Genomic DNA, 16,076 nt, shown 5'->3' with positions numbered 1-16,076 from the left:
GTCTTGAAATGAGAACAATCAATAGTAAATATAAACAATCCTTGGTACCTATGTGTCGTGCTGGACATGGACTCAGAGATACAGCCCATTACTTGAAAGAAAGTGTGATGCATGAGCTCGCATGGTGGCGCTAAACGTTAAAAGTCACCGGGAATTCCAAAATGTAAACAGGGGGCCACTGACCGTCATGACATGTTTGGTCATCTTTCATGTGGACAACGGTTTGAGGTTGTCCTCAGAAACAAACAGAATGGAATTAATGCACTGAAGATTATTTGGTGTGGTACAAGATACATTTCTTGGGAAATTCATCACTATTAATTGCACAATCCGATATTTCGACAATCTGGCCTTTACTGAGACATGTGGTCGACAGATGCGTATGTGCGCTGCTGCGTAGTCCGATGGGTTTTAACCAACAACACTGCTACATTCTTGCTTTTTCTAATTTCAAATAGTAAATTGATTTGAAGTGTGCTTGAAAGGTAGCAGAGCAGAGGTTCTTTGTGGGAAGAAACGCCGACAGCTTTTACATAAAATTATTTGTTATGAAGCCATTTGCCTCAACACATAGTGTATGTCTAAAGTTTAGCTGCATATACGGTGCTGTGTTCAGTGACAAGATATCTATTTGTCGCTGAATAGACCAGCATGGCATCATTACAGTACCTTGACCCTTTGACCTTAGTTTACCTTTTGGATCTAGTGATGTTTCGTCTTCTGAAAGACATCTCACTATTTTCGTCAAAACAATTTGAGTATGATCCATCCAGCCATATTGGTCACCATGGTAACTGATGGAAAATATTTGCATATGAAAACGTTTCTTTATTCGGTCGGCGTTTAAGAGTCAATACCACAGTACGGGTACGGTTTCCCGTCATATTATTTTTTGGAATTCAGTGAGACTGAATAATTCAAACAGATTGGTTATTGTAGGTTTTTAATAGCCAACATCTAATATTTTCATCAATGTAATGGACGGATTTGCTTCGTTAGTCTACATGAAAGGAAATTCTTCACACAGTGCACACTCCACAAAGAGTACAGAAAAGTGCCGGTGTACAGAAGGGACGAAGTAATGCGTGTCACTGACATTACCACAACTCCATCGGGAAAATAAATGCATGGACGTGTGAAACACATATGCTTGGTGACTTTTACACATGTAACTACTACAAGGTACACTCGCAACTGGTTTGTTTTGTTTCTTCATCTTTTCAAAATACGATTACTTTTTATGTCTAGACGCGACGCAAACTCAATCCCACTAGTTTCAAACAGAAAGTCATCTGAGGGGATTAGGATGCCTTATTCATAATCTGGTCACCGACACTTCGTTACGTGTATTTGAGTACCCAACGATACTGCATAATTTGACCATTTGCCCAATAATATTACACATTAACCCAAATTTGTACATTTTCATGCTCTGTCTAGCAAAGTGCTCGTATCGGTTTTTCTAAAACATGACTAATTATAAATTGGAGGCTGTTCAGGTTTCTCCGCAATAATAATTAAAAATTCGTAACATCGCACAGAACTACTCTAGCGTGACCACTGAGTTGTCGTTTTCAAACAATACAGTGCCTGTCACAGAACCGACACCGATGCTGTGTCGAATTACTTCAACCGTATCTGGATAGCCTTGGTGACATAGGGTTCGCCGTTGAGCTGTACCTGCTGCAAAGGGTGACTAGAAAATGCGTTTATCGAATACACGACGGAATTCACACCAAGCTGCCGACTTAGCTAGCTGTCACATGAATTTGTTGCATGACTGTTGACAGTTTGCTGTACTGGGTTCAACGCTGATACCGCCACGTAACATATGCCGGCAGCGGTTACCGTCGAATCCGGAACAGACGCCGCCATTTGACGTTGATTTGTTGCAAGTACTGCACTTCCTCCTGAAATTAAAAATTCCTCGATTGTAAGAAAATTATGAGCAGCCTTATTTGAACATTATGAATTTATTTCCCTGATGTTAAAAATCATTCAGGATTGTAATTACATAATCATTTGAAGCAAAAGTTCATTCGCTATATACCGAAAATACAAAGTAAGCTCTCGGTATATGTTTAACTATATATTCCGATCTTTTTTATTTTTTTTTTTTATTTAGGTTTTGGTCGATGTTGTTTTTTCGATCCAGCAGGAAAAATTATGAAAAGTGAATAATTTTCTCTCCCGTTCCGTTTTTCTCTTACGTTTTTTTTACTTTTTTTTGTTGTTTTTAATTTGTATTTGAGTAAAAATTGTCCTGTGATTTGTTTGATGATTGTTCGTTTGTAAATTTGTTTGATTTTAATACCAATTAAGGTAGTGCGAGTATCGGAATTGATAGACTTAAACTTTTGCTAAAACTTTCAACAATTCCCTTTCGACACAAGGAACAACTTGGAAATCAGGGATCATCGTGCAAAATGTGGCACGTGACACACAAATTACCCAATTTCCCGACACCTGTAATTCAAAATGGGGATAATTGAATTTTCGATTTTCTCAAAAATAACCCGGTGAAAACTTTGCTTACTCCTAGTGCTTAAAAACGAGCCCTAAGCAAATGCTAAGTGCTAGCCAAATATCCCCGAGGCGCATTCTACAGTACTAGTTAAACTACTTTAGCATATTTTCTTCTGCACATATAACACACAGGTCGTCGTTTCGCTTCTGGAAACATACAGTCAGAGTTTTGATCCCGGAAAATGTATTTTGCCAGCTGTTCCCTAAGATTTTAAAAGTACACATATCTTAAATATATCTTTTAATCGTCAGTAAAAGCATTTGCCATTATTTATACAGAGGAACACAATATCAGCCACCGTAAAACCTGTCGAATGTGTTCGTTACTTTAATTTGGAAATTTGGCTTTGGTCTGAAACCTTCGGCCCGAAATCGAGTAAGACCTACCGGTGACCGTAGACGTGGATGAATATCTGGTGTTCCGGGAGGTCGTGCGGATGCAACAGTCATTACATGGACGAAAGACGCATGCGCAGATGGTCACAACAACTGCGACGAAAAGAACCACGATGAGGCCGACGACGGTTCCTATGACAACAACGACACTGTTGAGAAAACAGAGAGGCGAAGCACATCTCCTTAGGTAATCTGTAGTGACGAGTATCGTGAAAAAAATGCTGGTAAGAATATTTTCTAAGAGCTACCAACTTATCTACTCAAGTCTATCAGACTGAACTTCAAAATTCAGGCTTCCTAAATATAACGTGTGGCGAGCAAGAAGTTTGTGATTGTCTGGTATACGAAGCATGGAAACATTCATCTGGAACTGCAAGAGAAAAGAATATTATTCGGCGAACCATTTTTTCAACCTAAAAGCAAAGAATGGCAGTGAAATGTTTGCAAATTTCATTATTTCATCAGCATGACCATTTAACATCAAAAAAGACCAAATTTATGTTATGAAGGGTAAAGTGGTTGACAATGTCACCATGAATAGATTGAATATCAATTCAGTAAATTGTAAAATATTGTTTATCCGATTTAGGTTTTAGGTTTTTTTTGATCAGACGTATTGTTTGTTTCTATGTTGTCATTGCTTCAATTTTTTACTTCGTTTGGCCATTTTCCTAAGACGAACAAAGACATACTTTTACAGGAGACTGGCTTTTCAAGAAACGGTGCGAGCAATGATTAGCATTGAATGTTGGATCAGTCATGTGTTCATGCAAACCTATTGTATTGCGCAAAAGCTCGAATGATCTTAAAATAAACTTGCATCTCTGCTCCAGAGAATCACAAAAGCCGATTTCCCGGATTAAAGTCTCCGGAAGGAAACTTGCAAAATTATTTTGCAGGAAGTTGTAAAGAACGGCTTTTGAAATCTCCTCCATAATTGTCGGTCATTGCTGTGTAGTTGACAGCGATCAGCTGGTTCATGTGCATAAATTACGATGTACGGATTTGCTTTCAATTTATAGATTGCCGCTATTTGATTGGATGGTAGGTGATATACTGAAGGCTGTTGGTTTCGTTCATGAGCTGGTACCGCTTTGATGTATTGAGTGGAAGTTTACATAGTGGACCAATACAGTAGATTTCACAAGACCTTTCTTGTCGCGGAAATGCATGATTCGTGGTAAATGCTTACTTGGGAATCACGATGCTAGCTATAAATACATTGGAATTAAAATACAAGTAGCCCCAAACACGGCCTTCGACTTATCTTACACACAATGAATTGTTGAAAGCTTTTTATCAAAATCAATCGAACCCTTGTTCTCAATTTGTAGAGCTCGGTCCTTCAACGTTTCATGTCACCAGAGTGCTTGAAGTATTTTTACAAGATCTCGCGCGGTCACGTGCACAAAATCATCATCGATAGCAGCTTTTTGTGACAGGTTCAACGTTACCTGTGTTTAAATTACCTGACTTTTCCAACAAGGACATCGTCTGGTTTATCAGTTGTGGAGTCAAGGACAGCTTTCGGCACGTCATTATGCCCTGAGACGTTCACACAGCAATTGTGACCGCAACAGAGTTGGGGATAGCAATCAAACTGTTCGGACTGTACACCATGGCCGTTCAGATTTCCACCACATATATGTAACCTCACTCCAACGCCAACTTGAAGATATAAAATAAAATGTTATAATAAGTTGTAAAGAATAAAGAGAAATGCGTGTTTTCAGGGTCAGCGGAACGCCAACTGATTTCTTTGAAAATTTCTGTTTGTTTTTAAAAATTGTGAAATCGACGTGAGATAGTGAAATCTACGTGATAGTTTTTATCGCGAAAGGAGGGATTCAAAGACAATATTCAAACCGAAGTACGTACGTATGTATGTATGTATGTATGTATGTACGTATGTATGTATGTATGTATGTATGTACGTACGTATGTATGTATGTATGTATGTGTGTATGTATGTATGTATGTATGTATGTATGTATGTATGTATGTATGTATGTATGTATGTATGTGTGTGTGTATGTATGTATGTATGTATGTATGTACGTACGTACGTATGTATGTATGTATGTATGTATGTATGTATGTATCTATCTATCTATCTATCTATCTATCTATCTATCTATCTATCTATCTATCTATCTATCTATCTATCTATCTATCTATCTATCTATCTATCTTGCTATCTGTGCCCGTATATGTACCTAGTTAAGCTTAAGGCTGTCACGCGAAAAATAGAAATTGCAACCAAATTTGGACTTTGTAATCTTCGTTCAATCGTATAATTGTAGAATTGACATGATGTTTTCACGACTTACCCTGTGCCATATGCTTATCTGTATTTCTAAGGAATAGGTGTCCAGCTATTTCTGAAACGACAGTGTGTTTGTTTACTCTAAGGCAACATAAGTGAGAAAAGCTTCAGTGAAAAACGCGTGTTTGCCATCTGCAGTCTTATCAGCGGCAATCAACTGTTAATAGGATTTGAAAACAAAACTGCAGTCCTTCGTCCGGATTGATGTATAATCTAATTGTCTTGCTATATGCAGCTTCATCAATCTTTGATCATCTGATCTTACACTGTGACTCACGACACGAAGGGATGACATGCGCATCAATCGACCAAAGAGATTCAGAGTTTAAAAACCTGTCAAAAAAGGAACGGCCACATATTTTCCTTTTATAAATGTCTCTGTGAAAAATAGTCGATCGAGAAAAGTAAAATTGCGAAATGTGTATCAAGTTTGGTATTTCATCATGCTCTAGATAAAATTTCATGTAGGGCCTACTGGCTGGCTTGAACGTTAATTATCAAATATTTCCTGATTATTATGATCAGTTACATGTAAACGTTTGTTAAGCAAATTTCGCATTCTCGACGAACTTACTGATGTAACGCTTCAAAACGCCCTATTTCGCCCAGCCCCGCTTGAGACCCCTCAAAAAGACCGTGTTGGAAGCAATAATACTCCACTGTCGACTGTATGAAATTCCATAACGTGTGAGGTTCCTCTAATAATATAAATTTTGTCAGTTGTCTTCAAAATTCTAGAATTGCACTCCCACCATGACATGGTGACTATTCTTATGTGTTTCAGCCGTTGGCATGAAATCACAAGGCGAATCAAGAAAAAAATTAAACATTTCGGCAAAGGTGACATAAATATAGCAACGAGCGGAAATTCACAAGCGCAATAATGTACCTAATGCCCTAGTAACTGTAAGGCAAGTCGTAATTTACTCCAACAAATTGCATCCATGACCTAGATATTTTGTCAAGAGAGTCGAGCAGAAGCAGTTTGGAAAACATACGTACCTGTTGCTATAAACACCATAACATTAAAGGTAATTAAACTCCAACTTGCCATTAAACCTTATATATTCTCTTCACACGTTGTACACAGGTAAATATTTTCAACACAGGGCCTCTTGCTCAGTGACAGGCACGTCTCAGTTCCCAATCGTCAAAACAAACAGCGCTCCCAACGGCTATTTGCGATTATATCAGTGGCGCCAATTTCACGAATTTGTTCTGGCATTCGCCGTAAATCCTCGTTAACCTGCCGAGCTATCACGGCAGTTTTGATTAGACATTAACAAGATATACCTGCTGTCTTCAGTTTCCTTTGAATCCGTGTCATTTTCTCTGTTCAGAAATCGCTAGGAGAATCGTGGCATAGAATGATGGCGGATGCAGCAGTCGCGAGATACAGCCACTTCGACCTCAACCTTCAATCTTGCCATTGATACACTGAACAAAAAAGAAGGCACAAGTAACATTCTGTCCTTCACAGTGTGAAGGTGTTATCATTTAGACTAATCATTTCCCACTCAAGGAACTAAACTTTGTGTAATCACATGTATACCATCAAATGCCAAAGCACCATTTTATTGCATAAACACAATCTCTCGAAACACTTTGTCGCCTCGGAGATATGTACCAGTTTCCTCTACAGTGAAATATTCGAATTCCTTCGCAGTCACAAATTATTTTTTCAACTGTATCTCCCATGTTAGTTCTCAGAGCTTCATGAGAGCTACACAGGCGTGCTGTGAGCTGGGCAGTTTTTGCATGTAATAGCGTAGAGTTTATGCTGTGAGTTTATGCTACATTCCGACATTCTCATGCGTAGACTATCCTCTATGAGAACGTCGGAACGTAGCATTAAATTACAGCATAAACTCTACACTATTTAAACTACCCAGTTCACAGCACGCCTGTGGACACCTAGTTAAATAGCATGAATTGCTACAACTCCGCAAGGACGTTGACATTTAATATCTGAACGTAAACTATATGAAAAAATGAATTACTTGTCTCACAATTAACTTTGTCCATGTCTATCCGTACGCAATTACAAACCAAATTCAATCAAAATCAATTCTACAGCAACGCTCTGTCGCAGAGGGCGCACACGTCTCCATTTTCCACGCTCAAGTGAAACCATCCCTGATGGGATCAACCCTCCGAGTTTGATTTAAAATTATCTGCTCAGATGAAGACAATGTATCTTATTTAAAAGACTTACAGTAAGTTGGCGATTTTGTAGAGTTTAGACCTGATGAAAACTGAAGGTAAATGATACACCGGCATCCTCTCTTGTCAATAGTATTGCGGGAAAATGTATTATCTGTTTTAACGAACAAAAAATACAGGTATTGTGTAGTCCAATCTTGTTTTATTCTAACCAGTTTAAGGTGGATACGCCTCGGGGACAGATATTTGGACTCTTAAACATTTTTCAATTCTTTCTGATCGAACACTTATTAGGGTTCATTTTAAAGCTCTTGTTGTAAGAAAAAATTTAACCGTCTTAGTTTTTCGAAAATTGAAAATTTTATTTTCATCAATAAAGAGGGATGGCGGCCATTCTTAACTTCAAATATCGGAAAATCTTGGGTAATATGCTTCTCTAGTATCAACGGTGTGCGATGACCCCCGATTTTTATTCTTGATTTTGAGAGAGAATCTAAGGATTCTTTGAGGAAAGTTTGATCAAAAGTTTAAGTCTTTCATTTTCGAGGCGCATACTACCTTCACGCGCGTATATTCTTACCTGTTTGGTTTGTTACACCTCTAGTTAAATATAACTCTTCAACCTGATTCCATGGATTATTTATGTAAACTTGCAAAAACACTTGATTCAACTCTGTCGTAAATTAACCATGGGTAAGAACTTCTTATTACTTCGCTTTTCGATACCATTGCTGATAAAAATCTGGACAGAGGTGGAATGTCGCTCGGTTGAATAACATGGGAATTGAAGTAGGTCAGAAATTCGACTTTACCCTTCTAGGGACGCTGGATGGCCGTCGATACAACAGCGTAGCCGTCAACCAGTCAGTGATATAGCTGCAATGATAAGATATTCTGGTGAAGTTCCTTATGCTAGCTATTTTAGATTTAGGGACTCTACAAACTTACATGGGAGAGGCCCTGCGCTTTGATGGTCATAAAGTTTTGCACATACATTTGGGGGAGGGTCACCCGTTTTTGTGCATATATAAGAAGGCAAGATGTGGCCGATAATGGTCCTGATTATATATATATATATATATATATATATATATATAATATATATATACACACAATATATATATATATATATATATGTCTGTGTGTCTGTGTGTCTGTGAAGAGAGGAGAGAGAGAGAGAGAGAGAGAGAGAGAGTATGATTACGAGATTCATGCACGCTCAGCACTACACAACAACAATAACACCAACTTTGCCAAACATACTTTCGCTTAAAAACTGGTGAAAATCCGGAAACTACCGAATAGTGCATGTTCGGCACTCTTCGGAAAGCAGAGTCGGGAGCTTCCTGGGGCGAGGCGTACATGGAGGGAATTACACAACCACTTCACACCTTTAACAATACCCGACGCTAGTCTTTTTTTCTATGTGCCTGTGCAAGTGCACATGTGTACACGAAATTTGATTTTGGAATTTCATGATTAAGTTGATTCACCATAGACGGAAGTCTATGAGAAAACTATGAACTTTTTTAAGATACAAAGTACCTGCGTCTGTGCATTTATAGATTTTCACAATTAATAAAATGTATATATGGTAATGAGAATCAGGTGATTGAAAAGTGCAGATGTGAAAAACATATATGATGTAATATCGCCCGAAAATACCAATTCACTTTACGTGGTAGTCTAGTGGTAAACTGTTTACAATTTTTCCCCTGCAGAACTCGCTTTGTCTGTGCATTTATATGCACATATTGTTAAATATTCACTTTAAAGCTGTTGTAAGTTTCTCGCCAAACAATAACAGCGCACTCTTTACAACTACATGCCTTACTACAAATGAAGGCAAACATTACAGCTATTGTCTCTTGTAATTTTGAATATCCAATGTACTTCAAGTAGTTGCAAGACTTATGTGTTGTGAAATGTAGTCTCCTTCTCATCGAATTGATTGAATTTTTGTATAAAAGTCATTATTTACAATGTTTGAAGAGTACTCCTTGAAAGGTCATAGGTCTAATGAGAAATTATACATCAATTAAAATATGATTGATATGGGCTGTGACACGCAAGAAGATTAATATTTTTCTTGAAAAGTTTTTTGAAGGGTCATTAGTTTTCTTGCTGTGTAATTTTGAAAAACACTGGCCCTCCCCCTCGGGTTCCTTAATAACAAAGTAACACTTAATTAATAGATACAATACAATACAATACAATACAATACAATACAATACAATACAATACAATACAATACAATACAATACAATACAATACAATACAATACAATGCAATACAATACAATACAATACAATACAATACAATACAATACAATACAATACAATACAATGCAATGCAATGCAATACAATACAATACAATACAATACAATACAATACAACAGCTCTTTATTATCCCAAAACGTGGGCAATTCTTTGTACGACAGCGGACAAGTTAAAAAGTTACAATGATAAGACATCTATAAAATATTTAAAAAAGGTCAGTGACGTTAAAACACATTAAAAGCAGAGATGACTAGTCGTTTCTGTTTTGATTCAGTACAGAAATTGCAGTGGGAATGAACGAATGTTTTGATCTGTTTGTTCTAGTTATTGGAACCCTATAACGTCGGCGAGATGGTAAAATATTGAATTCCTTGTAAAGTGGGTGGTGTAAAACTTGTTTTTTATACAATATACTGAGACTTGTTTGTTGTACTCCAATTATTTTACTACAGATGTTTACTATTCTACCAAGTTTGTTCTTGCACTGTACAGTGAGGTTTCCAAACCAGCAAATGAGCGAAAAAACTTAAGACACTTTCAATACATGATCTGTAAAAAAGCACAAGCATCCTTCTGTCAACTTTGAAGAAATTCAATTTCCTCAAGAAGAACAGACGCTGCTGGCATTTACATAATATCATATTAATGTTATCCTCCCATCGCAGCTTATTATCCAAAATAGAACCCAGATGTTTGTATTTCTCAACAATTTCCACTTTTTTACCATTGATAATTGTTACATCAGCTAATGGTGCGTCTTTCCTGAAATCTACACACAAATCTTTGGTCTTATCAATGTTAAGTTCGAGGAAAGAACTTTTACACCACTTTACAAAGTCATCAACCACTGGCCCATGATTTCTTTCATGATTTTGAAGTAGACTGATTATGGCAGAGTCATCTGCGAACTTAATTATAAATCTATCATCATGGTGATTTCTGCAATCATCGGTATATAGAATATACAGAAGTGGTGACAGTACACAACCAATAGACTGCCAACAATGAAGGTTTCTGCATACGTGCGAAAAACCAAAACAAATTTATGTCTATCTAACGTCGTCTTAGATATATAAACCGATGAGGAATGCTTAATGTGATGTAAACTCATCAAGTTTGACAGCAGTTTCGTTAAGAAGGCGGGAGCGATTAGCTGATCAAATCCATTCTTGTGAAGATTAGATCTGGCTGTTTTCGAATCTCGTGGTTGTGTTTCCAGTCTTGGGATTTCGCCCAATATCCCAACCTTGTGTCACCTAACAACACCAAAGTTTTCCGTTTTTGTCTCAACCTTGTTTGTTTGCTTAGCAGCTTCATGTAGCCTTTTGGAAGTGGCCTATATTTAGTCTGATTTATAGCTTTGCAAACAAAGTACGAACCCAGCAAGCTGAGATCGCTGATGTGCCTGTGTGTCCCTTTCAAACGCCTATGACGTCACTTCTACATGTCACACACGAAGTACGAGATGCTTTGACAGTGTCATCATAGTCCGTGGGCTAGAGGGGGGTCTACGTGCACCCCCCACAGGATAACAAACCTGTATTTTTCAGAAGCCTTGGGATCCCTAGAATACGAAATGGAATTTTAACAGAAAAAATATAGGGATGGAATAGCTGTTATGGTCATGTTTTGAAGGGTACCGCAAAATCACGATTTTCCAAGCCAAATGCATTTTCGTCAAATCTGTCTTCTTGTAAGTCATGTGCTGAGCTCATTTTTTAACATAACCTCACTTGTTTGGTATCATTAGAAAGGAAATTTATTCCTCTTTAAGATGACATATTGTACTATGCAATATCTGCTACAGTTTTTGTCAAATATAACCAAAACTTACCCCTTACCCCAAAATTTAACATTGCAAATTACAGTAAATCTCAAATTCTAACAATTTTTTAGCTAGGCATAATAAAAAATGCAATGCTTTGTCTGAAATCTGTTTTATTTCATACAGGGACATGTCAGAAATATGAAATAGACTTTTAACAGAAAAAATATTGGGAATCTACAGCTGTAACAGTCATATTTTGAAGGGTACCGCAAAATAACAGTGTTGCAGATTTGCATGCATTTTTGTTAAAACTGTCTTCCTATAAGTTATCTGCTGAGCTTGTTTTTCAATATAACCTGGCTTGTTAGGTATCATTAGAAAGATAATTTACTAATCTTCAGAATGATATATTGTAACATGCAATATCTTCTATAGTTTTCATGATATGTAACCAAAACTTACCCCTTACCCCAAAGTTTACATTAAAAATTTCTGTCATAGCTAAAACCAAATTCTACAATTTTTTTAGTTTGACACAAAAAATCTGGCCCTTTTTGCTATTAAATCTGTTTTATTTGGTACAGGGACATGTCAGAAATATGAAATGGACTTTTAACAGAAAAAATATTGGGAATCTACAGCTGTAACAATCATATTTTGAATGGTACAGCAAAATCACGGTGTTGCAGATTTGCATGCATTTTTGTTAAATTTTCCTTCTTATAAGTTATCTGCTGAGCTTGTTTTTCAATATAACCTGGCTTGTTAGGTATCATTAGAAAGACTATTTACTAATCTTCAGAATGACATATTGTAACATGCAATATCTTGCATAGTTTTCATGATATATAACCAAAACTTACCCCTTACCCCAAAGTTTACATTGAAAATTTCTGTCATAGCTAAAACCAAATTCTACAATTCTTTTAGCTTGACACAAAAAATCTGGCCCTTTTTGCTATTAAATCTATTTTATTTGGTACAGGGACATGTCAGAAATATGAAATAGACTTTTAACAGAAAAAATATTGGGATCTACAGCTGTAACAGTCATATTTTCAAGGGTCTCGCAAAATCACAGTATTGAAAACTCGCTTGCTTTTTTGTTAAATCTGTCTTCTTATAAGTCATCTGCTGAGCTTGATTTTTGACATAACCTGGCTTCTTAGGTATCAATAGAAAGGTAATTTACTGGTCTTTAAAAAGACATATTGTGATATGCAATGTTTTGTTTAGGTCTCATGAAATAGGACCAAAGCTTACCCCATACCCCAAGGTTTACACAGCAAATTACTGCAAATCTGAAACTCGACCTTTTTTTACAATTTATTAACTTTATATACAAAAGGCAATGCTTGTATGCAATCTAAGAAATCTGTGTTTTTGTTAGAAAAGTATGTTACAAATATGAAATTAACTTTTAACAGGAACATAATATGATTTTGTAGCCTTTTGGATCATATTTGGAAGGGTACCCAGGTATCAGGGCAAATTTGCGTAAAAAAATTGCTTGAATTTGATATTAGCTATGACAGTAGTTTTCGATGTAAATTTTGGGGTATGGGGTAAGTTTTTGTCATACTTCATAAAAATCTGTACAAGATATTGCATGTTACAATATGTCTTTTTAAAGACTAGTAAATAATCTTACTAATGATACCTAACAACTTACATTATATTCTATAAGAAGCTCAGCAGCTGACTTACAAGACGATAGATTCAACAAAAATGCACGCAAGTCAGGAATACTGAGATTTTGCTGTACCCTTCAAAATCTGACTGTTACAACTACAGAATTCCAATCTTTTTTCTGTTAAAAGTCTATTTTATATTTTTGACATGACTCATTACCGAATGAAATAGATTTCATACAAATAAATGCCTGATTTTATATGTCTAGGTAAAGAAAATGGTAGAATTTGATTTTAGCTATGACTGCAATTTTCAATGTAAATTTTGGGGTATGGGGTAAGTTTTGGTCATATTTCATGAAAACTATGCAAGATATTACATATTACAATATGTCATTTTAAAGATTAGTAAATTATCTTTCTAATGATACCTAACAAGCCAGGTTATATTCAAAAACAAGCTCAGCAGATAACTTATAAGAAGACAGTTTTAACAAAAATGCATGCAAATCTGCAACACTGATATTTTGCGGACCCTTCAAAATATGACCGCTACAGTTGTAGAGTCCTAATATTTTTTCTGTTAAAAGTCTATTTCATATTTCTGACATGTCCCTGTACCAAATAAAATAGATTTAATAGCAAAAACGGCCAGAGATTTTGTTTCTAGCTAAAAGAATTGTAAAATTTGGTTTTAGCTATGACTGAAATTTTCAATGTAAACTTTGGGGTAAGGGGTAAGTTTTGGTTACATATCATGAAAACTATAGAAGATATTGCATGTTACAATATGTCATTCTGAAGATTAGTAAATAGTCTTTCTAATGATACCTAACAAGCCAGGTTATATTCAAAAACAAGCTCAGCAGATAACTTATAAGAAGAAAAATTTAACAAAAATGCATGCAAATCTGCAATACTGTGATTTTGCAGTACCCTTCAAAATATGACTGTTATAGCTGTAGATTCCCAATATTTTTTCTGTTAAAAGTCTATTTCATAATTCTGACATGTCCCAGTACCAAAAAAAACAGATTTTATAGCAAAAACGGCCAGATTTTTTGTGTCAAACTAAAAATATTGTAGAATTTGGTTTTAGCTATGACAGAAATTTTCAATGTAAACTTTGGATTAAGGGGTAAGTTTTGGTTACATATCATGAAAAGTATAGAAGATATTGCATGTTACAATATGTCATTCTAAAGATTAGTAAATTATCTTTCTAATGATATCTAACAAGCCAGGTTATATTGAAAAACAAGCTCAGCAGATAACTTATAGGAAGACAGTTTTAACAAAAATGCATGCAAATCTGCAACACTGTTATTTTGCGGTACCCTTCAAAATATGACTGTTACAGCTGTAGATTCCCAATATTTTTTCTGTTAAAAGTCTATTTCATATTTCTGACATGTCCCTGTATGAAATAAAACAGATTTCAGACAAAGCATTGCATTTTTTATTATGCCTAGCTAAAAAATTGTTAGAATTTGAGATTTACTGTAATTTGCAATGTTAAATTTTGGGGTAAGGGGTAAGTTTTGGTTATATTTGACAAAAACTGTAGCAGATATTGCATAGTACAATATGTCATCTTAAAGAGGAATAAATTTCCTTTCTAATGATACCAAACAAGTGAGGTTATGTTAAAAAATGAGCTCAGCACATGACTTACAAGAAGACAGATTTGACGAAAATGCATTTGGCTTGGAAAATCGTGATTTTGCGGTACCCTTCAAAACATGACCATAACAGCTATTCCATCCCTATATTTTTTCTGTTAAAATTCATTTCGTATTCTAGGGATCCCAAGGCTTCTGAAAAATACAGGTTTGTTATCCTGTGGGGGGGGGTGCACGTAGACCCCCTCTAGCCCACGGCCTATCAGTGACACGGGTCAGTTCAACGTTCTCATGCTCAACTTTGTCCCGTTCACGCTGAAATACTCTGGCGTTATTCGCACGAGTACAAACTTAAGCCCCTGGACTTTACCAGTAATATATCCACAATGATAAAGTTAATGCTAGGGTGAAACAGAATAGCAATGTTTCCAGTGACCTGAAGTGCAAAAGTGATTTCACCACTTGTGCTGTTTCTCAACCTAGCCACTGAGTAATAAACGCATATTAAACAAATAAATATTAAATAAACGCATGTTATTATTTATTTCACTACTCATTAGAGTTTGTCAAAATCTGATGTGATAGCGATTTCTAATTAACGCCAAGGTACAATTTTCTGGAAATTCCCATGTTTCAATACAAACTGTTGACAATGGTGTGAATACGAAGTAGTAAGGCGATCACTCGGGCCTATTGCCGCTTTGCAAATCACCAATCATTAGCCTGAGAAAAACAAATTATCATAAATTTTAGTTTCTGTTGAACAAAGAAAGTCAACGTTCCTTCTATAGGAGATCCTGAAATCGACCTGAAATCGGCTGGGCACACCAACCTATCGCAGGCCATTTTGAATAAGCAGCATTCAATGTACGCGTCCAATGAGAGAAGAGCAATTGAAAGACAATACGTCATCTGGCACGTGACTAGTTTGTCCACCGAAGAACGTCCCCGGATCATATGTCCCGGGGACATTCACGAGATTTCGCGAGAACTGTATTCGGCGCATGCGTACAGCCATGTTTGATTTACGGCGTGCGTGTAAGGTGTGCTGTGCGAAGAAGTTGTAATGTTGTATTTTCCACTCGAGTCTTGGTGGTTTACTTTAAAAAGTTTCTTTCTGGATTACGAATCACATCAAAGCAAAACCCAGACTATTCATCTCATCATTTGGAATCAGCTCTCCAATTTCTACTGCAATGTCCCTGGATCATTCACAGAAGAATGTCCCTGGATCATTTTAAGTGGTAAATGTCCTAGGATCATTTGTATTGGTAAATGTCCCTGGATCATTCACAGAAGAATGTCCCTGGATCATTTTAAGTGGTAAATGTCCTAAGATCATTTGTATTGGTAAATGTCCCTGG

General features: G+C 36.3%; 1 protein-coding gene across 2 annotated transcripts; it reads right to left on the bottom strand.

Moving 5' to 3' along the window:
* Positions 1-928: 928 nt before the first annotated feature.
* On the bottom strand, positions 929-8,408 carry LOC139135615 (uncharacterized). 2 transcript variants are annotated; one of them, XM_070703099.1, is made up of 7 exons: positions 7,992-8,408; positions 7,464-7,565; positions 6,542-6,685; positions 5,253-5,303; positions 4,392-4,590; positions 2,914-3,071; positions 929-1,910 (listed from the first exon to the last, which is right to left on the bottom strand). In XM_070703099.1, the coding sequence occupies exons 3-7, from the start codon at positions 6,573-6,575 to the stop codon at positions 1,753-1,755; spliced, it is 600 nt and encodes a 199-aa protein (XP_070559200.1). In that variant the 5' UTR covers positions 6,576-6,685; positions 7,464-7,565; positions 7,992-8,408; the 3' UTR covers positions 929-1,752. The 2 variants fall into 2 exon arrangements, with proteins under 2 accessions (XP_070559200.1, XP_070559199.1); XM_070703098.1 differs by lacking the exons at positions 6,542-6,685; positions 7,464-7,565; positions 7,992-8,408 and adding an exon at positions 6,251-6,533.
* Positions 8,409-16,076: the final 7,668 nt, after the last annotated feature.

The sequence above is a fragment of the Ptychodera flava genome, chromosome 6 (genome assembly GCF_041260155.1).
Source record: "Ptychodera flava strain L36383 chromosome 6, AS_Pfla_20210202, whole genome shotgun sequence".
NCBI classification, from domain to species: Eukaryota; Metazoa; Hemichordata; class Enteropneusta; family Ptychoderidae; genus Ptychodera; species Ptychodera flava.
This window is presented reverse-complemented; position numbering and strand designations above follow the sequence as displayed.

Coding starts and splice junctions, on each gene's coding strand:
- LOC139135615 (XM_070703098.1), bottom strand. CDS start 6,302: ATGGCAAGTTGGAGTTTAATTACCTTTAATGTTATGGTGTTTATAGCA. Junction 4,591..5,252: donor AGATAAGCATATGGCACAGG/GTAAGTCGTGAA, acceptor TATATCTTCAAG/TTGGCGTTGGAGTGAGGTTA. Junction 1,911..2,913: donor ATCCACGTCTACGGTCACCG/GTAGGTCTTACT, acceptor TTTTAATTTCAG/GAGGAAGTGCAGTACTTGCA.